Source organism: Chionomys nivalis, chromosome 19 (genome assembly GCF_950005125.1).
Source record: "Chionomys nivalis chromosome 19, mChiNiv1.1, whole genome shotgun sequence".
Classification (NCBI taxonomy): domain Eukaryota; kingdom Metazoa; phylum Chordata; class Mammalia; order Rodentia; family Cricetidae; genus Chionomys; species Chionomys nivalis.
This window is the reverse complement of record NC_080104.1, coordinates 57,427,430-57,449,658: the sequence shown is the minus strand read 5'-3', so window position 1 is coordinate 57,449,658 and position 22,229 is coordinate 57,427,430. Positions and strand designations below refer to the sequence as shown.

The window sequence follows — 22,229 nt, the reverse complement described above, 5'->3', positions numbered from 1 at the left end:
AATGGTCGCAGCCTTAAGGATGGTTGAGGATATGGATAGGGATATGGATATGGAACGCCTAGGGGAACTAACCACACATTTTCCTGGCATACATCCCGCCTTGTCAGGGAAGGAATGGGTGTTCTTGGTGACAGTTCTGGCCCATGTCTCTTATAAGCTCCCTGTGATGTGCCAAGTACCGTTAAACCCCAGTGTAGGGAATAAAGAACTGTCACTCCCATTAAGATTTCACCCAGGACAAATGAAAAGTGGTTTCCAGTCTCTTCTTAAGTAGCACAAGCTAGAAGAGATTCCCAAAGGGAAAAATAAACAGCAGAGTTTTGTCCTAACTCTGTTTCCTGCCCCAGCTGAACTCCAATTAGTTCCTGAATTAATGAGCACCCTTTGGAGGCAGCTAAAGATGATTGGACATTAATTATTCAACCTGTATAAGCACAGACAAGGATCAGCCTCCACCGCAGAGGTGATTTTAGTGCTGCAGCTTTAATGTTTATAGTTGCCTTGGTGTTATTTAATGCTCTTGATACAGATTAAAAGCAAGTTTTCCTTGGTAAGCTGGAAAAAACGGGCTTCTTAGGGTTAAGGTGACATTTTCTCTCCTTGGGAAGCATGGCCACTCTGTATTCTCGAGGCTCTCTCAGGCTGGGAATTAGCATTCGGAGGAGCATGAGCTGCAGTTCAGAGCAGTGGAGGAATTGCACAGGACCTAATGGAAACGCTGCGTGCCTTCCCGGGTTTCTTCCAGCATTATTCCTTTAAAGCAATTTTTTTTTCCCAAATAGATGAAATCTGCCTGCTATCAAGTTAATTTAAAAAAATTGCCAAATACCCCATCTCTGCTTTCTCTTAGAACCTATTTTTAAAGATTATGAATACAGTGAAGCATTGCTATGAAAATCTGGGAAAATTTGAAAACTACAAAATAGGGATAAAAATTACTTATATTTATGCCACTTGGAAATGATGGCTATATTTTATCCCATTTCCTCCTAGAATGGTTTATGTATGTGTGTGTGTGTGTGTACACACATAAATAGAATTTTTACTTAATGCTTAAAACAACCAATCCCGTTTGCTGCGTGCGAATAGCGGCAGCCTGAACGAGCTGCACACACGCTGTCCCTGTGTGCCTGCAGGTTGGGCTTCTGGGCATCCAGATGCTGTGGACGCATGACTCAGAGGAGGCTTTGAACAACGCGAAGGATGACAGGAAAATCATGCAAATTACCAACCAGAAATTTCTGGATATTCTGAATACTCTCATCAGTCAGACGACGCACGACCTGAGCAAGTTTGACAGAGTGAAGTTTGAGACTTTGATCACCATCCACGTACACCAGAGAGACATTTTTGATGACTTGGTAAAGTATCCTCCCCCCGCCCCGCCCCCTCCCCGCCCCTGCCTTGTCAAAGTGATTTAGTCTAGTAGCTAGTCGTGAGCGCTCGGATGTTATCCAAAATGATGAACTGGCATGCGCTCTAGTTCCTCGCGCGTCCCTTTCATAAATGTCTATGCCTGAGTAGGTGCCCTGGCGGCTTCAAACAACGTGCGTGTGTTTTCATTTATTATTCTTCGAAAAAATTTGGTTTCTGAACAATTTTTTTTGTTGTTTGTTTGTTTTTTAAATCACTTTGTTGAAATGAACGCACACATGCTTTTGAGATAGGGTCTCACTGTGTTTCCGTAGATGTCCTGTGACTGGCTCTGTAGACCAGACTGGCTTCAAACTCACACATCCCTCTGCCTCAGCCTCTTGAGTGCTGGGATGAAAGGCGAGCACCACCATGCAGACCTAAAGTCACAAACAAAAACATCACACAGATCGGTTAAGGAAACCACTCAAAGAAATATTGCCCAGTGCCAAACTCAGTGTCTTTTCCTGCACTTCTTTCTGTAGAGGTAGAAAGACCAGTCCGAAGCCATGGAGATTAACTCAGGGCTTAAATTTTGACTGTCAATTTTATGTTTTATTTTTTTAAAAAGATTTATATATATATATATATTTATTTATTTATTATGTATGTATCCAATGTTCTGCCTGCATGCATGCCTGCACACGAGAAGAGGGCACCAGATCTCATTACAGATGGTTGAGAGCCACCATGTGGTTCCTGGGAATTGAACTCAGGACCTCTGGAAGAGCAGCCAGTGCTTTTAACCTCTGAGTCATCTCTCCAGCGCCCCAATTATGTTTTTTTTAATGGATTTATCTAACACACACACATACACACACAAACAAACAAGACAAGACACTGTCATAATTGAAGCCAGAACAACAGTTTCTTTTAGTACAGGAGAATACCGAGAAAAGAGTCGGAGGGGAAGTGTGATTAGCCGAGGAAAGGCTGGGTACAGGCGAAAGGACACACGAGTGGTAATGGAGGGTGTACAGTTGCTTTTTCCAGGTACTATTTTCAAAAGTCTGGAACCAATTAGTTGTTAGGAATTAATTGCTCTCCTAAACAAAAGCCCAAGTGCATGACACAGTTTAGTCAGGACAGGTGGTGAGCTGTGGGGGACCAGCTGAGAAAGGAGAACTTCAGGTTGAGTGGGAGCAAGCCTTGGTGAATGTGGATGGCCGTTGTCTAGTCCTTAGCATCCAGTGGAACTCGACAGGAAAGCATCTCTAGAGAGGGAGCAGCTCGAGGTAGCTGGTCACGTGGGTCCACAGCCGGGAAGCAGAAGACAGGACCACCTGCTGTGCTTCTGCTTAGCTCTGTGCTGCTTGCTGCTCTGTGGCTGTGATAAAATGCCATGGCTAAGTGTGGCTTGAGGGTGGCAGGGTTGATTTCGGCTCATGGTTAGAGTCTATGAAGACAGGGAGGGCCCAGCATGGTGGCAGGAGCAAGAAGCTAGTCCATCACATCACGTGCAGGCGAGCACCATGTGCATGCAGTGCCCATGGCGGCCAGAAGAGGGAGTCAGATCCCCGGAACTGGAGCCATTGTGCTGGTGCTGGGAACTGAATCTGGCCCCTTGGCAAGAGCAGCACATGAGTGCTCTTAATTGCCAGACCATCTCCCTTGACTTTCTTTAGCAGTGTGGTTTGTAGTTCATTGAAATTCCTTGGCTTTGCCCCACTCTTCTGTTTTTTGGTAAGCTCCAGAAAGCAGACCCCGTGTCTCCCTGTGCTCACCCAGTGTGGTGCCAGCACAGGAAGGCCGGCAATACATCCTGTTAAGTGGAGACTTGCCAGTTTACTCGCGAGTGGCTCGCAACCACCCACGTGCTGAGCTTCCAGGCCATTGCAGTCCGTTTGTCACTTTTCGTGCTTTGGGTTTTCCAGGTGAAAATGCACATCAAGTCAGTGACCGACTTTGAGTGGCTGAAACAGAGCAGGTTTTATTTCAAGGAAGACTTGGATCAGACTGTGGTGTCCATCACAGATGTCGATTTCATCTACCAAAATGAGTTTCTCGGCTGCACGGATCGCCTTGTGATCACCCCGTTAACAGACAGGTAGGAAACCCGGCGCTCGTGGCTGTACTTGGTAATTAAATGACATGTTTAGACTACATTAAAAAAACACACTGAAATATTCATAAAGTCATTGTTACTGCCATCTTGGGTCTGGGCTGGGCCATCAAATGCAGCCTAACACTGAAATAACCCTCATTGTTGCTTACACGGACACATGAATTAATGTTTTATGAAGGAGAAACAGATGAAAGAATAAAATCAAGATTGAATGTTTGCTCTGAGTAATTTAATAATGATTTTGAGAGGTTGTGAGTGGGAAAAATGCCCTGAAACCACAAAGGAAGTTAATAACATTGCAAAAAGGAAAGCACCTTTGGTAGCGTTCAGTGTAGTCTGCTGGGTTTGCAGTTTTTGTTGGATTTTGTTCTTTTATTTATTTTATTTATTTATTTTCAAGACAGGGCCTCGCTGTTTACCCCTGGCTGACCTGATACTTATGTAGACTTGACTGACCTGGAACTCACAGCGATCCCCCTGCCTCTGCTTCCAGGGTGCTAAGATTAAAGGAAGGAAATCATCACACACTGCCTGTTTTGTTTTTGTTGAGATAAAAATCTCACGATGTTGCCCTGGCTGGCATGGGATTCGCTGTGTGTCCTGGACTGGTCTTAAACTGGCAGCGATGCCCCTGCCTCTGCCTCCTGAGTCTTGCAGGAGTGCAGCGCCACAGAGCTAATCTCTCAGTTTCTCAGATGTGGAAACTGAATTTAAAGTTTCTTGGCCAAGTCTGTCTCAGTCAGTGATGGGTGCCGTCGCCCGGCAGGGTGCGAATCTTTTCCACCTTCACATCCCCCGCCACCCCCAGTTCAGTTTGCCACACGCAGAAAGCGCGCAGTACGTGTCTGCGGATTTACTGCTGCCGTGTCGATGGAGTCCGCTTCCAGGTAAAATTACAGCAGGACCGTTCCGTGTGTTCAGCTTCCTCTTGCTTCCTCCCTTCCCGCTCTGTCTGGTTGCCTGCTTCGCTTGGGCCGTCCAAGCTCTGTGCGGGACAGGTTCTTCCCTGGATTTCAGGTGCTACATCACGCTGGCTCAGGCTTTGGGAATGAACATGGGCGGGGCTCCAGCAGGACCCGCCGGGACTGGCAAAACAGAAACCACCAAAGACATGGGCAGGTGTCTGGGGAAGTACGTGGTTGTGTTCAACTGCTCGGATCAGATGGACTTTCGGGGCCTGGGAAGGATTTTCAAAGGTAAGTATCTCAGTTTTGGTGAGTTCATTTTTCATTGCCCTTTGGTGTTTTTGATATAAGAGACCGGTTAGCATAAATTCAGCGTGGCTCAATGTTGCTGATCGTGTTATGTTGCGTGCACTGAATGTGTATTGGAATCTGAAGACAGAATCAATTTGTAACAGTCACACAGTAGTGGAGGAGAGCTAGTCTTCGTAGCAGATTGGTACATGCAATTTTTTTTTTGCACAGTTACAAAGAGGTGATTTCAGCTAACACTGAGGAAGAAAAGACCTCTAAGGGCACATCGGTGTCAGCGCTCAGTGCGACTTTGTGTAACTCAGCTCTCTGAAATAGGAGTCCTGCCAGAGGGCGGGGGATCTGTTCTGCCTCTCCCATCCCTTCCTCCAAGGCACCAGAGGCAGGCATCTCAAACAGGAGTTTGCATCTGTGTTAAGACAATAGTGTAGTCAAAACCCATTGGCTCAACAGGACCAGAAGAGCCTAGGGTGGTGTCCAGGATGATAAGGAGTCTCCAGGCTTGAGATGATAGAGGCGTTGCCTAGCGAGCATGAAGCCCTGAGCTCCATCCTCAGTACCAGATAAGCAGCCTGTGATTGTGCATATGTAATCACAGCACACCATGGGTAGAGGCAGGAGGGTCAGGAGTTCAAGACCAGTCTTGGCCTCAGAGTGGGTTCAAGACAAATCTGGGCTACATGGGACCTTGTCTCAAAGAAGAACACACACACATACACAGAGAGGAGAGAGTGCATAAAGACTGCTAAGCTGAATTAAAGAGAAAACAGAAGAAAACTCAATAAACTCAGTGAAATTAATAGCTTCGGAGACAATTGAGATCTTTATACTCTTTAGCCGACTGAAGAAACCAGGCTGTTAGGGAAAAAAATAACAATTGAGACACAAGGAGAAAGAAGCCACAATTTACGGGGGGGGGGGGGGGGGGAGCCGCTCTGTCTTGAGTTACAAAAAGATGAGGAGATGGGAGGTTTGACAGAAAAACTTTAGGGGTCTAAACATCCCAGCATCCTTAGAATGGGCGTCCCCAAGGGCGAGAGCAGAAGGCTGGGCAAATGGCGGAAGAAATAAAGCATTTCGTACAGCTGCGGGTGATAAAGGCGCCCGTCCTTAGAGAGTCGGGAAGGAACCGTGCTCGTGATCTCCAGGCCTGCCTTTGTGCTTGGCTTTGTAAGAAATACATAAAGCCCCTCTGGCCATCTCATCCAGCAACCTGACTTTCCTCTCACTCTGTAATAAAAGAACACGGAGAGATCAGACCTGCTGAGAGGCATCCCATATTCTGCCGTTTCCCCCAGAGCCTTGGAGAACCGTTCCTCTCCAGCCTAATTGAAGGCCGTGGTCCTCACAGGCAGGGTCTGATTTACCACCTCTCAGGACCCCTGCCTACGACGTCGCTGTCACACTTTCCCTTGGGCACGGCACTGAGTTCCCTGTGTTTAGTGACGGTATGCAGGTAATTACACATCTCCCTACGCAAGGATAGAATGCGCCCTCCTAAACAGCCCGATGTGAAGCGGCACATACATTGTGTTTAGGCATAATTTTGGGGGAGCCCTTGGCAGACCCTGTGGCTCTCAAGAAGGTGCCTCGCACAGGGAAACTTTGCAAATCAACCATTTCTCCTGCCAGGTCTGGCGCAGTCGGGTTCCTGGGGCTGTTTTGATGAGTTTAACAGAATTGAATTGCCTGTCTTATCTGTGGCGGCCCAACAAATTTACATAGTTTTGACGGCAAGGAAAGAGAGGAAAAAGCAGTTCATTTTCTCAGATGGTGATTGTGTGGATTTGAATCCGGAATTTGGAATCTTCCTGACAATGGTGAGAACATGAGAAAATTGTTAATTGTTGCAGATATAAATAGATGAGCCTGTGTATTACAGGATAAATTAACCAAAAGTCATGGACTCACTCTCGTTTTTTAAAAAAAGCTTATTTTAAATTAATTATGTGTGCCGATGTGTGGGTGTGTGCATGTGAGTGTAGTACCTACGGAGGCCAGAAGAGGGCGTCGGATACCCTGGAGCTGAAGTCTGCAGGTAGCCATGAGATGTCTAATGTGGGTGCTGGGAACTGAACCCCAGCACTCTACAAGAGCAGCTCTTACAGATGTGAGTTTCTTAAAACCATGAAGATAACTTTCCTCCTCAATGCCTCCTGTCCATATGGGTTGACTAGGGTGGGCTCAGCTTTGTGTATCCTTACTTTGGTATTAGGCCCATCAGGTGGTCACTGTCTCCATCACTGTGAGATGGCATAGCAAAGAGAAAATGAATAAACATGCTTTGGCCTAGAGTTTCCACCCAGGAGGGGGACACACAGGTTCATGGGGCCAACTGCATCCACCTTCAAGGGGGCCTAGACGGTGGGTGTTGTTATACAGGCAGGAGAAGGAAGTGAGGCTGACGGCCCACACATGCCCCTTGTCTCACCCTAGAGCTGCAAGAGCCTCTGGGTAAAGTTCTTTTGGTTGAGGCATTTCAGGCTCACATCACACAGCCGGTAAGAGAAGTTAGCTGTGTGTGCTATGTATGCAGGTACATGCTGTGTGTGCTTGCACATGCTCCCATGTATGGGCCTGTGGAGTCTTTCCGTGTTAATCACCTTTTGAAACAGCACCTCTCATCGGAACTGGTACCATTACAGATGGTTGTGAGCTACCATGTGGGTGATGGGAGCCGAACCTGGGTTTCCAAGAGCAGCCAGTGCCCTTAACTGCCCAGTCACCCCTCCAGCCCCTCTCTTCTAATATCATACTTTAGATCTTAATTGCTCAGGTCTATGTTTTCAGCTCTGTTTTTCCCTTTTCTATATTTTAAACTAGCAGACACACAGATGCTTGATTTTTTTTGAAAAATTGTGTATAGCTTTAATAACGAATTGAAAAATGGATATATTAAAAAAGGTATGATATGAAATGCTATTAAATATGGATGGTCCAGTCCACATTTTTGAGAAAGTGAGACTATTCCATATATTTAATATTCCTGTGCACTGCCTTAAAATCTGAATTAGGAGCCTGAAACATATTTATATCCAGGAAATAAAAATTGAACCAATAATTGAAAGTTAAATCTATTTTAACTCTCAGAACCCTGGATATGCTGGGCGCCAAGAGCTGCCAGAAAACTTAAAAATCCAGTTCAGAACAGTTGCAATGATGGTTCCCGACAGGCAGGTATGTGTCAGGGCTTAAGCGGATAATCTATGTGGTTTGCTCTTTCTCCCACTAAAGTAAAACGACTCACTGTGTCCATCTGCAGATCATTATGCGAGTTAAACTTGCAAGCTGTGGTTTCCTTGAAAATGTTATCTTGGCGCAGAAGTTTTACGTTCTCTATAAACTCTGCGAAGAACAACTTACTAAACAGGTAACAGCATATTTATTGTTTTCATCAGTAAGGAATTTGAGTAATTGAAATTATGTGTATGTATGTGTGGGTATGTGCATGTAAGTGCTGGTACCCACAGAGGCCAGAAGAGGGCAGCAGATCCTTCTGAGCTAGAGCTGCAAGTGTTTGGAAGATGCCAGCTGTGGGTCCCCGGAACTGAACTTGGGTCCTCGGCAAGAGGCTAGGCATTTGAAATCTATTGTTTATCTCTCAGACTGCATCTGGCTGTCTTATTCTGAAAAGAGACATAGGTTGGAATCCTGCCCTGTTACCTTGCTTTCTCTGATGGAATGATTCCTTTTTTACTCTAAGGAGAGGGAGGAGAATTGCGCTCCCAACACTTTGCAGCATAGCGGCTCCGCAGTGCCCGCAGAATATCTGTACAGGGTGAGTCTGCTCTTGGAAGTTCCCAGTGAAGTTTCTTTGTTCTCCCTTTCCCCATCCTAGGTCCACTATGACTTTGGACTGAGAAATATCCTGTCTGTGCTGAGGACCCTTGGGTCTCAGAAAAGAGCCCGGCCAGAGGACAGTGAATTAAGTACGGTCATGCGAGGACTAAGAGACATGAACCTTTCCAAATTGGTAAATATCCCTGAAGTCTCCCTCTCTCAAGACCCTGACCTGGTTTCTTTCTGCTCACCTGGCAAGGGAGCTTTACATGTTGCGCTCTGAATGCAGTAGTCATGAAGATAGTTGGTGTGTCTAACCAGCACCCAATGAAAGTGCCTCCCCTTGTTGGTCGTGTGTAGTAAATCAAGCCATCAGAGAGGGCTTCTGTTCCAGGTTTTCAATCCAGTTTCCTTTAAAATTCTTTTTGAATTTAATTTTATATTTATATATATGAGTTTTTTTCTTGAATATATGTTTATATATGTACCATGCATGCACAGTGTCCTTGGAGGAACTGGGGTTCTAGGTAGTTGTGACCCACTGTGTGGCCCTCTGCAAGAGCAACAAGTGCTCTTAATCAATGAGCCACCTCTCCTGTCACCTATTGCTTGTGTGTGTGCACATGCATGTATGCGGGTGCATGTCTATCGTTTGTGTGTGTGCATACATGCATGTATGCGGGTGCATGTCTATTGTTTGGGTGCACGCACACATGCATGTATGTGGGTGCATGTCTATTTGTGTGTGCGCGCACACACATGTATGCGGGTACATGTTTATTGTTTGTGTGTGCACGCACATGCATGTATGCGGGTACATGTCTATTGTTTGTGTGTGCGCGCACATGCATGTATGCGGGTGCATGTCTATTGTTTGTGTGTGTGCACATGCACGTATGCGGGTGCATGTCTATTGTTTCTGTGTGTGCGCACATGCATGTATGCGGGTGCATGTCTATTGTTTGTGTGTGTGCACATGCATGTATGCTGGTGCGTGTCTATTGTTTGTGTGCGTGCACATGCATGTATGCGGGTGCATGTCTATTGTTTGTGTGTGTGCACATGTATGTATGTGGGTGCATGTCTATTGTTTGTATGTGCACATGCATGTATGCGGGTGCATGTCTATTGTTTGTGTGCGTGCACATGCACGTATGCGGGTGCATGTCTATTGTTTCTGTGTGTGCGCACATGCATGTATGCGGGTGCATGTCTATTGTTTGTGTGTGCGCACATGCATGTATGCGGGTGCATGTGTGTGAGTGCTTGTATGGAACGACACATCATGAGGCATCGGATGACAACTTTTGGGAGTTGGTTTTCTTCTACCCTGTGGGTCCCAGCAACTGAGCTGAGGTTGTCAAGCTTGGCAGCAAGTGCCTTTGCCCATTGTGTATCTCCTTAGCCGCCCCCCCCACCCGCTCTCTCTCTCTCTCTCTCTTTCTCTCTGTGTGCATGTGTCTCTCTGTATCTGTGTAAGTGCACGTATGTGTGTGTCTGTGGATGTCTGCCTATCGGGTCCAGAAGAGGGTGTCAGATGCCCTGGAGCTGGAGTTATGGACAGTTGTGAGCTGGATGTTGAGGGTGCTGGGAACCACTCAGGCTCTCTGGAAGAGCAGCGAGCTCTCTTAACTGCTGAGCTGTCTCTCCAGTCCTAACCATCAATTTCTTAATTTCCAAATAAACAGTGTCAGGTGTGCATGTGGAAATTAAAGGTGTGACCTCATTTTTTTCATGTTTGCTATGGTGACAGCCAGAGTCGAGCTTAAGTGCTACGTGATCTGCCGCAGGTGAAGCCCCGTGTATGGGTGAGAAGGAACGGCGTGCAGGAAGTTTGCATTCTAGGGTCTGAGCCAACCAAGAGCCTCTGGAGAGGTTTTTTGCACGTCTTCTTCAGGTGTGCTTTTCTGTTAGGTCCTCTCAGCATCCCTGTGACAGGTTGACCTACCATTGTTAATTTGGGTGGGGCACCTCGGAGAGGCGTGAGGACTCATCTCATCCATGATCATAGTCAGCCACCTTTCCCGTGCCAGGCCCTCTGTTCCTTATGCCTGGAACTTTGACAATCGAGAAAGCATCAGTGTGTGTGTGTGTGTGTGTAGTGCTCAGTGGTTAAGCACACTTGCTGCTCTTCCAGAGGATCTGAGTTCAGTTTCTAGCACCCATGTCGGGTGTAACTCTTGCTCCAGGGTGTCCTCCACCCTCTCCTGCCCTCTATGGGTCCCTGCACGCAGGTGCACATGCCCGCATACAGATATAGACACATAAATAAGAATAAATATTAAAACAACACAAGAATCATTGGGAGGGGGCTTCAGAGGATAGAAGAACGTGAGAAGGGGCTGAAAGTTGGGAACTGCGCGATCTGTGTCTTAAAGACACAGCAAACCAAGAGTGGGAGTCGGCTTCCTCAAACCCAGTCCTTAAAAACAAAGGCAGGACACTGTTTTGATGGTGTGTCCGGCCGCTGATGAATGAAATCACTGAGGATAAGGGCTGTTTCCTACTGTAAGTGGGCTATCAATACCCTGTTTCCATGGTGGTGGGACTATAAATAGCCTACTTTAAGGTTACCATGAATATGAGCCTGTGAGGGGCAGATAAAGTAACGAGATGAAACACTGATCAAGGCTGGATCGTGGAATGCCTAGGTATTTTGAGCGCATAGGGGTTGGTTCAGTGGTGGCGCCAGGAGTGCCATGGGTACAAGCCTGCCTCAGAGTGCAGAAATGATCCTCTGGGAATAAAGTGGCGAGGAAGGACCATGCACACACCTACTCAGCTAAGGAATGATTGTTGACTGGCTGTGTTTGTGTCAATGCATGCCATCTTAGGTTGATGAAGATGAGCCCCTGTTCCTCAGCTTGATCAACGACCTGTTTCCGGGGTTACAGCTGGACAGCAGCACGTACGTGGAACTGCAGGCTGCCGTGAGCAACCAGGTCAACCTAGAAGGTCTGATTAACCACCCGCCCTGGAACCTCAAGTTAGTGCAGGTAAGGACCTTTGGAGCTCACAGACGAGTGCACAACAGGGGTCACGATGGCAGATCTTACCCCCTGGTACTGGTAAGGGTCAACGCTGAACCAATGCCGGATAGCCATCATCGCGAGAAGAATCCTTAGGGGGCTGTGTTTGGTTTTAGAAGGAACGCATTTGTCCTGTCTTGATGAAACCCGGCAGTCACGTAGTCTAGCTGGTACTTAACCCTCATGAGAAGGTCAATGGTAACCAGAATCTGAGAAGGGTTGGGACAGGAGGCGACAGCCCGGCTGGCTTCTTGCATTCACTCTTGGTGGTATTGCCGGGAGCAGATACCTCAGGGTTGCTCGTGTGTGTGTGTGTGTGTGTGTCTGTGTGTGTGTGAGTGTGAACACATGTTATGGTTCACCTATATTAGATGTCTAGCCCAGGCTGGCTTAGAACTTCCCATGTGGTTGAGGATGGCCCTGCCTCTGTCTCTGGAGTGCTGGGATCACAAATGTGCAATGCTAATCCCACCGTATACTGAGTACCAAAAGCCAAGGGCTTCGTGTACATAGACAAGGATGAAGCGTGAATCTAATTAGTCTTATTAAATAAAAACACAGAGTCAGATATGGGGGGGGGGCGTGAAAGCTGAAAGATCAAAGAAGCAGAGAAGCCAGTCACTAGAGTTCTTAACTCTACGACACCTCAGACGGAACGGGGGCGTTCCTGACTCTGTGAACCCTCAGACTAAATGGAGGCGGTCCTGTCTCCTGTCTCCTCCTCCTGACCGTGCTGGGACTAAAGGCCTGAGCCTCCCAAGTGCTGGGATCAAAAGTGTGTGCCACCACTGCCTGGCCTCTCTGGTTAGCTAGTGGCTAGGTCCACCCTCTGGTCTCCAGGCAAGCTTTTTTTGTCAGAACACAACCAAAATCTCAGATCACAGGAGCCCCGTAGGACTGAGCTATGTTCACAGCCCACTCTGAGCTGTGTTCTTTGTATGTCTCGGTGAATCCCCTCTCCCATTCCCGTGTACCCAGTGTCTGTATGCTTTCACTTCTAGTAGCAAATGGAAAGCTGAAGCCTCTTTGTATGTGTGCACAGGGGCAGGCATTGCCTGAGCGCTTACTGCTCCAACTCCCAAGTGCCACCTCCTTAAGCAAGAATGGGTGGGGGAGGGGAAAGGAAGGCCAAGTTCCTCCGATTCCAGGTGGAGAGTCCCTGGCGGGATCGAGCCTGTCTGCAGGCTGCTGGTGTCCTCCACTGCACCTTGCTCAGCTGTCCTGTCCCCGGACTGTCTTCTCCACACCTTCTCAACATCTCATCTCCCAAGGGTGCGTTCGGAAAAATTCAAAGCTGTGTGGCCGGAGACCCAGAAGGCGTTGTGATGCTGCTTTCCGCCACTGGGGGGCGACATCACCACACTGCAGGCACACTCAGAGCCCAAGGGGATAGAAAGAGTCAATCCTGCATTAATTATTTCCAAAATGTAATTCAAGTCCCACATTGTCATTACTTTATCACGTATGTCGTTTCTTAACGCGACGCCAGTTTGCTTCCCGCAGCCAGTAAGACAAAGAACACTTGAATGTTATTTAAAGCCTTTGAAATTTCAGCGAACTCGTAGGAATGCCAGCCAGAGAGTAATAACCTCCATTTGCCAATGTGTCATTTGACCGTGTAGTTGTATGAGACCTCGCTGGTGCGGCACGGCCTGATGACTCTTGGGCCCAGTGGTTCTGGGAAGACAGCCGTCATAACTATTCTGATGAAGGCATTAACAGAGTGCGGGAGGCCCCACAGAGAGATGCGGATGAACCCCAAGGCGATTACTGCGCCCCAGATGTTTGGCCGACTAGATACAGCCACGAACGACTGGACAGATGGAATCTTCTCCACTCTGTGGAGGAAGACATTAAAAGCTAAAAAGGGTATGCACGGGCCTGCCTCCGAGTTTGCCTTTTTTTCTAGGCAAGCTTGTTAACAACGACACAGTGTTTGCTTAGTTTTCTGTTTCTAATTTCCACTGGAAAATCGATTGATCTTCCCCTCCCCCCTGGCCTTGTTTGCAGGTGAAAACATCTTTCTCATCCTCGATGGCCCCGTGGATGCCATTTGGATTGAGAATTTAAACTCGGTGTTGGATGATAACAAGACCCTCACTCTGGCTAACGGGGACCGCATTCCCATGGCCCCCAACTGTAAGCTGCTGTTTGAGGTGCACAACATTGAGAACGCCTCTCCTGCGACGGTGTCGAGGATGGGCATGGTCTACATCAGCAGTTCCGCTCTCAGCTGGAGGCCAATACTGCAGGTGGGGAGCCTGGAAACAGGCGGTGGCGGGGGGGGGGGGGGGGGGGAGAGCTGGAAACAGGCGGGGGGGCGGCGGGGGGGCTGGGTGCCTGGAAACAGGCGGAGGGTGGGGGCGGGGGGCGGAGTGGGGTGGGGGGCCTGGAACCAGGTGAGGCGGGGTGAGGGGGCCTGGAAACAGGCGGGGGCGGGGTGGGGTGGGGTGCCTGGAAACAGGCGGGGGCGGGTGCTGGGTTGGGTGGGGAGCCTGGAAACAGGCAGGAGTCTGTGTCTCCACCATTTTACTTTTGCTCATGTGTATCAGTGTGTGTTCAGATATTCATGCGTGAGTACACGTGGAGGCCAGAAGGTGGCCTCCTTGGGTGTTTTTGCTCAAGACATCCTGCCATCTACACTTCTTTTATTTTTGTGACCGTGTCTCTCAATGGCTGGAATTTGTCAAGTAGGCTAGGCTGACTGGACAGAGTGAGTCTCAAGGATTTGCCTGTCCCCACCTCCCAGCGCTGAGATCATGAGCATGTGCCACCATGCCTAGTTTTTTTTTGTTGTTTGTTTTTGTTTAGTTTTTTTTTTTTTTTTTAACATGAGTTCCAGGATTTGAACTCTTGTCCTGGTGCTCGCAAGGCAAGCCCCGCCTTCCCAGCTCTGCACTTCCTCAGTAAGCACAGATGCTGTTCTCTGACTCCAGGCGTGGCTGAAGAAGCGCACCCCGCAGGAAGCCTCTGTGTTCTTGGGCCTGTATGATAAGGCGTTTGAAGATACGTACACATTCATGAAGCTGAACCTGACCCCCAAAATGCAGCTGCTGGAGTGTAATTACATCGTGCAAGTAAGACATGTCTTGCTTTGCGCCTCCGTTGCCCCTAACCCAGCCGCCACTTGCAGGCGTCTAGAATGGGAAGTTCCTAGGAGCTAGGAAATCTTTTCGCGGTGTGGGTGTGAGGGTCTGAGAAGCTGAATTCCCAGAGGAGAAGGGATGAATTTGGAATCTGGTGCTCTAACTCTGGGGCCAGAAGCACCCCTAGGGCACGCGTAGAGGAGGCCCTTTGCCTTTTCTTCGTGGGAAAGCCAGACCCAGCGGCAGGAGTGGGCTCAAGCCAAGCATACAGATTCCCAGCTCACAACCTTTCTCTTCAGCCTGCTGAAGCCTTATCTGTCCTCTAACGCCGGGGGGCTGTCAGGAAGGCGTCAGGCAGTGTCTCGGGATAGTTCTGTTTTCCTTTCCCTTCCCCTCCTGCTTTTGATTTTCTTCTTTCAAATATTTTAACCCAAACATTTTAAAATTAAAAAAAAAAATCTTATTTGAAATCTCTCGCAGTCTCTCACTCTCCTGGAAGGTTTAATCCCCTCTAAAGAAGAAGGAGGCATCTCCTCTGTGGAGCATCTCCATAAGCTGTTTGTGTTTGGCCTCATGTGGAGTTTGGGAGCCCTTTTAGAACTGGAGAGCCGAGAAAAACTCGAGGTCTTTCTACGAGGTCACGGAAGCAAGTTAGATCTGCCAGAAATCCCCAAGGGCACCAATCAGACCATGTACGAGTTCTTCGTTACTGATTATGGTAAGTGCACTGAATGGTGGTTCAAACAAAATGACTTTAAGGTATACATTTCTCAGAGGTGAGAGCGAAGCCAACGAGGAATATAACGACGAATATGTCAGAGATAGGATTTTGTGTATTAGCCGTGCTGGAAGCTGGCACCTTCCTGACTTCTTCATTTGGAATGGTCTCAGTAAAACCTACCACGAGAAGCAACTCCTGGCTCAGCGTCTGCTTCCTGATGCTCTAGAGAGCAACATGGAAGCACACACAACTGACTGATGAGCCCCGCAGTCTGTCTGTGCCGGTGTCAGAATGAGGAGAGTGATCCGGCGACGGGCAGGGCCATGCCTTTGTGTCCTGCATTCCTCCAGGCCCAGCTCACCTTCCCTTCAAACAAATACCCTTCAACTTGATGCCTTTGTCCAGAGCCAGGCTCCGATTCTTCTAAGCCCCGAGAGAACAAAACGATAAACCCTTCCCCTTGCTTCCCATATTTACCTCTGCGTCCTTCCCAAACCTCCAGAGTAGCAAAGGTATTTTTGCGTTGAACGCATAAACTCAAAAGGATAAACAGAACAGCAGGGAAGCCAGCAATAAAAAGAATCCAGACACAGGAAAGCAGACGGTACGAGGCTTTTGATTTAACACGCAGGACGCTGCTAACTACTAGTTGAGAAGTAATTTGTTGTACATCTCCCGGAACCTCCAGAGGACTCAGGAAATGGAATCAGCGGGGAGGTGGAACCAGCAATCAGAGGGCTGGTTCTCAGTCTCTTTAAGGAAAAAGATTTCCTAGGTCTCTTTTCATAGCTGCTGCCGGGCAGCCGCACCCACCTGACCCTGCCAAGGGCTGAAGGGTGTAGCCTCTGACATCAGCAAGTGGGGCTCAGTGTATGGAACAGTCCTTTTAGACACTGGGCAAAGGCAGAAAGAGAACCAAGTCATGAGAGAAGGCGACTTCTAGAAGGTGCTTAGGGAACCCAACCAGAACCACCAGTCTCATCAGGGCAGGAAGGGATGGGTGTGGAGGAGGCGGCTGGGTTAGGGTTCAGGGTGGAATGCCACTGCAGAGGGACTTGCACGGAGAGGAGGAGCCAGAAAAGAATGGAAACAGAATGGCAAATCACAAACAGTGCAACTGCACTGACTGATGCATTGAGCCCATGTTAGGAGGTAGACAGGCAGCTCCAGGTGCAGACTCCTTGCTTCTGTACCTTCCTGACAGTTACGGAGCAGCCCACTCTCAGAGTTCATCTTTTTCAAGAGCAAAGAAACATTTGCAACAATGCTGTAGACTGTAAAACATTCAGAACAGGGAGACTTTGTAGCGCTCTGTTTGTATCTCAAAAGAATAAAGGTTTCAATTAACCCCAACAGAAACAGAAGAGCGAGCAGAAATCAATGAAATAGAAACTGGAATAGAAAAAAGATGGAACCAAAAGATGGCTCTTTGTAAAGATCAATAAAAGTGATAAAGCCGTTATTAGAGGTATCAGAGGTTAAAAACATAGGAAGATATGAATTACCACTGGTGGTCTGGGAGGTGACCTCAGTCAGGGAAGTGCTTGCCGTGTTAGTGGGAGGACCCGAGTTTCATCCCCAGAACGGATGTAGAAAAGCTGGCATTGTGTGTATGCATGTAACCCCAACCCTGGGGAAGAGGAGACGAGAGGGTGCTTTGTGTTCACTGGGCGGCCAGCGTGATTGGTGAGCCCCAGACCAGTGAGATCGTCTGTCTAAAAACAAAATAAACGAACAAAAAATCCATGGTGGATGACATCTGAGGGGAAGCCACACCAGAGGTTATTTCTCTGACCTCCATAGGCATAGATGCACATGGACACACACGACACACATATGCACACACATGCACATACATGCATATACATGCACACACACGAAAGGAATAAATGAGTAAGCAAATAGCCGTTGGCAAGAGTGAAAGGGGGAGCATTAGATAAGTAGATGTATTGATGTTTTAGGAAAGCATTTTAGTGTTTTGCATGATCTAAGCGATTGTTTCTAGCACTTGGCGTTTGTATAGCTTTACGTAAGCATCCAAGGACACATGCTGATGAAATGCTGCCTGCCGTGTAGGTGACTGGGAACACTGGAACAAGCGACTGCAGCCTTACTTCTACCCAACGGACAGCATTCCAGAGTATTCATCCATCCTGGTTCCCAATGTTGACAACATCAGGACCAGTTTTTTGATAGACACGATTGCAAAGCAGCATAAAGTAAGTGTAGTGAGCTCTGAGGCGGCCCCAAACCATGGAGAAAACACATTACCTCTCGTATACAGCAGGCAGAATACATAAATCCTAACACAAGGGCCCGGACGGGGTGTCACTGGAGAGGGAACCCCTTCTCACAGTGGTTCCAGGTTCCAGAACGGTCTTCCTCTCTGTCTCCACGGATGAGGAATGTGGGTGTCGCCTTCCAGACACACTTCTGTGCCCTAATGGGCATGCAAATAGGCAGCCATATTCTCTTCCAGCACCCCAATATTGCTGTGTGCACTTTTCCACCTTTAGGCTCACTGGGATTGATCTGAACGTAGGCATGGCCAGAAAAACAATTGAAAAACAGCATGGGGTCGACTCATGGAAGGGCGAGTAATAGGGAGAGCCACAGGGTGTTTGGCGCTCACACGGTGCGGCACCGTGAGCCCTGTTCTTCCCCTCTTGCAGGCTGTTTTGCTCACGGGAGAGCAGGGGACCGCGAAGACTGTGATGGTGAAGGCCTATCTGAAGAAATACGACCCCGAAGTACAGCTCTCCAAGAGTCTAAATTTTTCCTCTGCCACAGAGCCCATGATGTTTCAGGTAGAAGCCGCCGTTAGCTGTGGTGATACTAAGCATGCTAAAGATTTTCAGGCGGTGGTTCCGGTAAAACGGGTGTGCTCTCTGTGTGTTTCCCTGGACATGCGGTTGAGCGTATGGCATCAGCTAAGTCTGCTTTCTTTTTTGAAAATTCATTGATTGATTTTTATTTGCGTGTGTGTGTGTGTGTGTACATGTGTGTGTATGTGTACGAATTTATGCGTACCATATGCATGCAGGTGCCTGAAGAGGCCTGCAGGGGGTACTGGATCTCCTAGAACTGGCATTTGAGTTGCGGTGTGGGTGCTGTGAGCCAAAGCTGGCCTCTGCCAAAGCAACGAGCACTCTTGAGTTACCCTTTAAAGGCATCTCTCTCTCCATAGCCAAGTTTGCTGTCTCATGACTGAATTAGAAGCCAAATCCAAGTAGTGTATTTTGGCTTAATGTTGAACCTGAGGCTGGGCTCAGGAGCGTATCAGTTTTAGTATGTTGATGGTTAACATTCCCATCTCCTGATGCTATTTAAGGTGCATATTTAACAATTATGCTCGAACTTACCTGGTTCTAGTAAATCCCATTCTGTTTTGAAAACATGGAAATCCAGTGGCCATGGCACACCACTTTCTTTTCTCTAGAGAACAATCGAAAGCTACGTGGATAAGAGGATGGGAAGTACCTACGGGCCCCCAGGAGGGAGGAAGATGACTGTGTTTATTGATGACATTAATATGCCGGTGATCAACGAGTGGGGAGATCAGGTATGCCTTAGGAGCTTGGTGCAGCGGATGTGTAACTCCTGGAGCTGGGGTTGCAGGAGATGGTGTGTCATCTGAGGCGGGCGCAGGGAGGTGAAATGGGGTCCTCTGAAAGAGGCACCCCCAGCTACTGAGCCTCCTTCCAGCCCAGTGTTTACCCTTAATCGACCACCTGCACATTGAGTCTAATCATAGTTCTCAGCTCCTCTGTCTTCTCCCTTCTGAATCCATCTGTGGTTTGGTAGGATTCTTCACGTCTACTTGGCATCTTGATTGCATGCCCTTTCTGGCTTCCCTGCTCCATCCAGCCTTGCCCCAGGTTTCATCCTTGCTCCCTCTCTCTAATGACCACCTACTAGCCAACCGATCCCAAAAAGAGCAGCGAAGCACCGCTTCTCACCCACCCACTCACTCACCCAATGACCGACCATGATCCCCTTGCTGTCATCTGTCAACCCAAGCGGGTCCCCATTAGAGGACCTTGCTGATGTGGCCAGCATCTGGCATGTCCTGATTGGCTCCCGGTGACAGAGCCAGCCTTGGGAGCTCCATCTAGCTTGAGTCCACCAGGCCTGGCCCTTTGTCCCTGTTCCTATTCTTTGTGACCCTTCCCCTAGGACCCACTGGCCGCTCAGTGCCCACCCTGAGAGCAATCCTTGTGTGGTTCTTCGTGCTTCTGCTCTACCTCAGGGCCGGAGGACCTTCGCAGTTCTCAGAGGTGGAGGAGGCATGCTTCCTTCTGGCTTGCCTTCGTTGTCCTGGGTTCTAAACTCATTTGTTCCTCAAGGGGTGTCTAGTCAGACTTGAAATAGCCCAAACTTGTTTGGCGACGAATCGTCTGTAATTCAGGAATCAGCCGCCCCATATTAAACTTGTCGGAACTCCCACTGCTCTCCATAGTGAGGTGCCCCTCCTGGGAGCCTTGTGTGCCATCTCTCTGCTTTATGTCCGCCGAAGTATTTATGCTACAGTATTTTATTCGCCCATAAGCATACGCCTGTGCGTTTTGTCTCCCGCAAAGAATGCATGCTTCATGAAGATGGATTTTTGTGTGTGTCTAAAGAGAGCCTGGCATACGGTGGTTGAATACTGGTTGGATGAAAGACTGTGTGTGGTCCCCTTGGAGATACCCAAACAGAGTACGTTTGAACACACAGAGTTGGAGCGTGGAAGGGAAGCTAAAGCCAGAGCAACCGCTTTGAGATTCTTGGGGATGTGGAGTTTCGGTGGTGTGGCGGGAATCGTGAGAAGTGGGGGAAGACCTGGAAAACAGTTAATGTGAGCGTGTGGGGGTGAAGCATGGGCAGGGAGTGATCCAGAGTCATCAGAGGATTCAGGAACCAAGGCAAGAGGCTATTTCTCTAAGGAGGAGGACACGTCAGCGGAGCTAGAGCTACAGAGAAGAGTCTGTCGCCTCCAAAACAAAATGTTGAGCAGTTCCTAGTGTCGAAGAGTCCGGGCCGAGGCCACTCCGTGTTCTGATACGAAGTGAATGTGGGAGGGGTCTGGAATCAAACTTGTAGCTCCGAGTGCTGTTGCCAGGCACCAAGCCTTTCACAGCCGTCTCCTAGCTAAACTGACTTGGAAATTTGTTTTAGCAGTATAATGAGGGGCACCCTGGCCTCACACCGGATGCCGGTGTCATTTCATTCAAGGTGCCTTGCAGGTGATGGTCAGAATGACAAGCATACCTCCATGGAAGGAGTGAGATGTTCTCTGATAATCTCATCTATATATTTTAAAGGATTTGTTGAGGGTTAGTGGTACGTTTAGAGATGCTTCTGCGTGGCGTTGCAGATAACGAACGAGATCGTGCGGCAGATGATGGAGATGGAGGGCATGTACAGCTTGGACAAGCCTGGCGATTTCACCACCATCGTCGACGTGCAGCTCATCGCGGCCATGATCCATCCCGGAGGGGGCCGGAATGATATCCCACAGCGCTTAAAAAGACAGTTCACTGTGTTTAATTGCACGCTGCCTTCAAATACTTCTATAGACAAGATTTTTGGTACGAGTACTCTAAATGCGTAATTTCCTATTGCATCATATAATGGATACAAACCAGAGGAGAATTTACTTGAGAGCTACTCTTAAGAGTCCGTCTGGAATGGGGATGAGGTATTTGAAACGGACAGCTAAACACCAGCATTAAGATGACTGGTGTTGGTAGCTTGTTCTAGGACTCAAAGATACTTAGGAAGAACCTTGTAGATGGTGGTGTAAGGAGGGAGGGAGGCCATGTAAGTCAGAGGACCTGAGTTCAGTCGCACAGTAGTCCCTGTGCCAGGTATAGAGGCAGGAGTATCCTGGGGTTTGCTGGACAGCCAGCATAGTCATTTTGGCACGCTCCAGGCCAATGAGAGAGTCTGTCTTAGAAAAGGTGTGTGGCACCTGAGGAACAACATCTGAGGTTGTCCTCTGGCCTGAGGACACACACGCGCGCGCGCGCACACACACACACACACACACACACACACGGGAATGCCTGTACATATGTGCGCACACATACCCAAGCATGCACACACACATACACACATGCATATACACAGACACACACATGCGCAAATACTTACCCACATATAAGTATACCTGTACATACACACATACACACATACGGGTATACCTGTGTACACATGCACACACACAGCCAAGCACACACACACACACACACACAAACAAAAGTGCACGCGTGGTAGAGGAAGCTCTGTGTTTTGTCAGGGCAATCTGGCTGGTGAGTGACAGTCCTTCCACACACGCCATGAGTTAACAGTAATAACCAGTGCTTTGAAGTGTTAATGAAATTCAGATTATTGGTACCAAATTTGGCATCTATAACATGTACTATGAAAAACCATGAAATATAGCGTAGATTGACATGATTGCTTGACGTGGCAGGCACTGGAAATTGGAAGAGAAGCGAGGAGAGTTTCAGAAGAGACAGGAACAGTCTGTAATGTTTGTGGGAAAACTGTTAAAATTGGACCCCTGCCTCATGCCAAAGCACAGAATAAAATACATGTAGACTAAGGACCCAGCTGTGGATGGCTGTTGGGAGAATTTAGCATGAGTCCGTACGTAACCCACTGCTGCTAAGGATGGCTGGGCCCCTCTGACTTACAGTGCTCACCCCTGCTAGGTAGTCGATCTTGTAATGATTTCTTCACTAGAATAAACATGTGCCCCGTGACCTTTAAAAAACAAAACTGTGTGCCTTCCATCATATTTTCTCCCCAGGAGTTATTGGCTGTGGATACTTTGATCCGTGTAGAAAGTTCAAGCCTGAAATATGTGAGATGATTGGGAGCCTCGTCTCAGTGGGCCGAGTGCTGTGGCAGTGGACCAAGGTAACTGCAGCTCAT

The 22,229-nt window shown here is 48.2% G+C and overlaps 1 protein-coding gene across 2 annotated transcripts in view; it reads left to right on the top strand.

Moving 5' to 3' along the window:
* The window catches only part of Dnah8 (dynein axonemal heavy chain 8), a 225,873-nt gene that overhangs the window by 84,377 nt on the left and 119,267 nt on the right, over positions 1-22,229 (top strand). For both annotated transcript variants that reach the window (XM_057794552.1, XM_057794553.1), the window contains 17 exons: positions 1,137-1,361; positions 3,288-3,460; positions 4,496-4,674; positions 6,325-6,512; positions 7,783-7,869; positions 7,955-8,062; positions 8,531-8,665; positions 11,307-11,468; positions 13,124-13,370; positions 13,512-13,753; positions 14,438-14,578; positions 15,068-15,305; positions 17,385-17,527; positions 17,981-18,115; positions 18,748-18,870; positions 20,665-20,878; positions 22,105-22,214. In XM_057794552.1, coding sequence (XP_057650535.1) covers positions 1,137-1,361; positions 3,288-3,460; positions 4,496-4,674; positions 6,325-6,512; positions 7,783-7,869; positions 7,955-8,062; positions 8,531-8,665; positions 11,307-11,468; positions 13,124-13,370; positions 13,512-13,753; positions 14,438-14,578; positions 15,068-15,305; positions 17,385-17,527; positions 17,981-18,115; positions 18,748-18,870; positions 20,665-20,878; positions 22,105-22,214 — 2,850 coding nt within the window. The remainder of the gene's footprint in view (positions 1-1,136; positions 1,362-3,287; positions 3,461-4,495; positions 4,675-6,324; positions 6,513-7,782; positions 7,870-7,954; positions 8,063-8,530; positions 8,666-11,306; positions 11,469-13,123; positions 13,371-13,511; positions 13,754-14,437; positions 14,579-15,067; positions 15,306-17,384; positions 17,528-17,980; positions 18,116-18,747; positions 18,871-20,664; positions 20,879-22,104; positions 22,215-22,229) is intronic.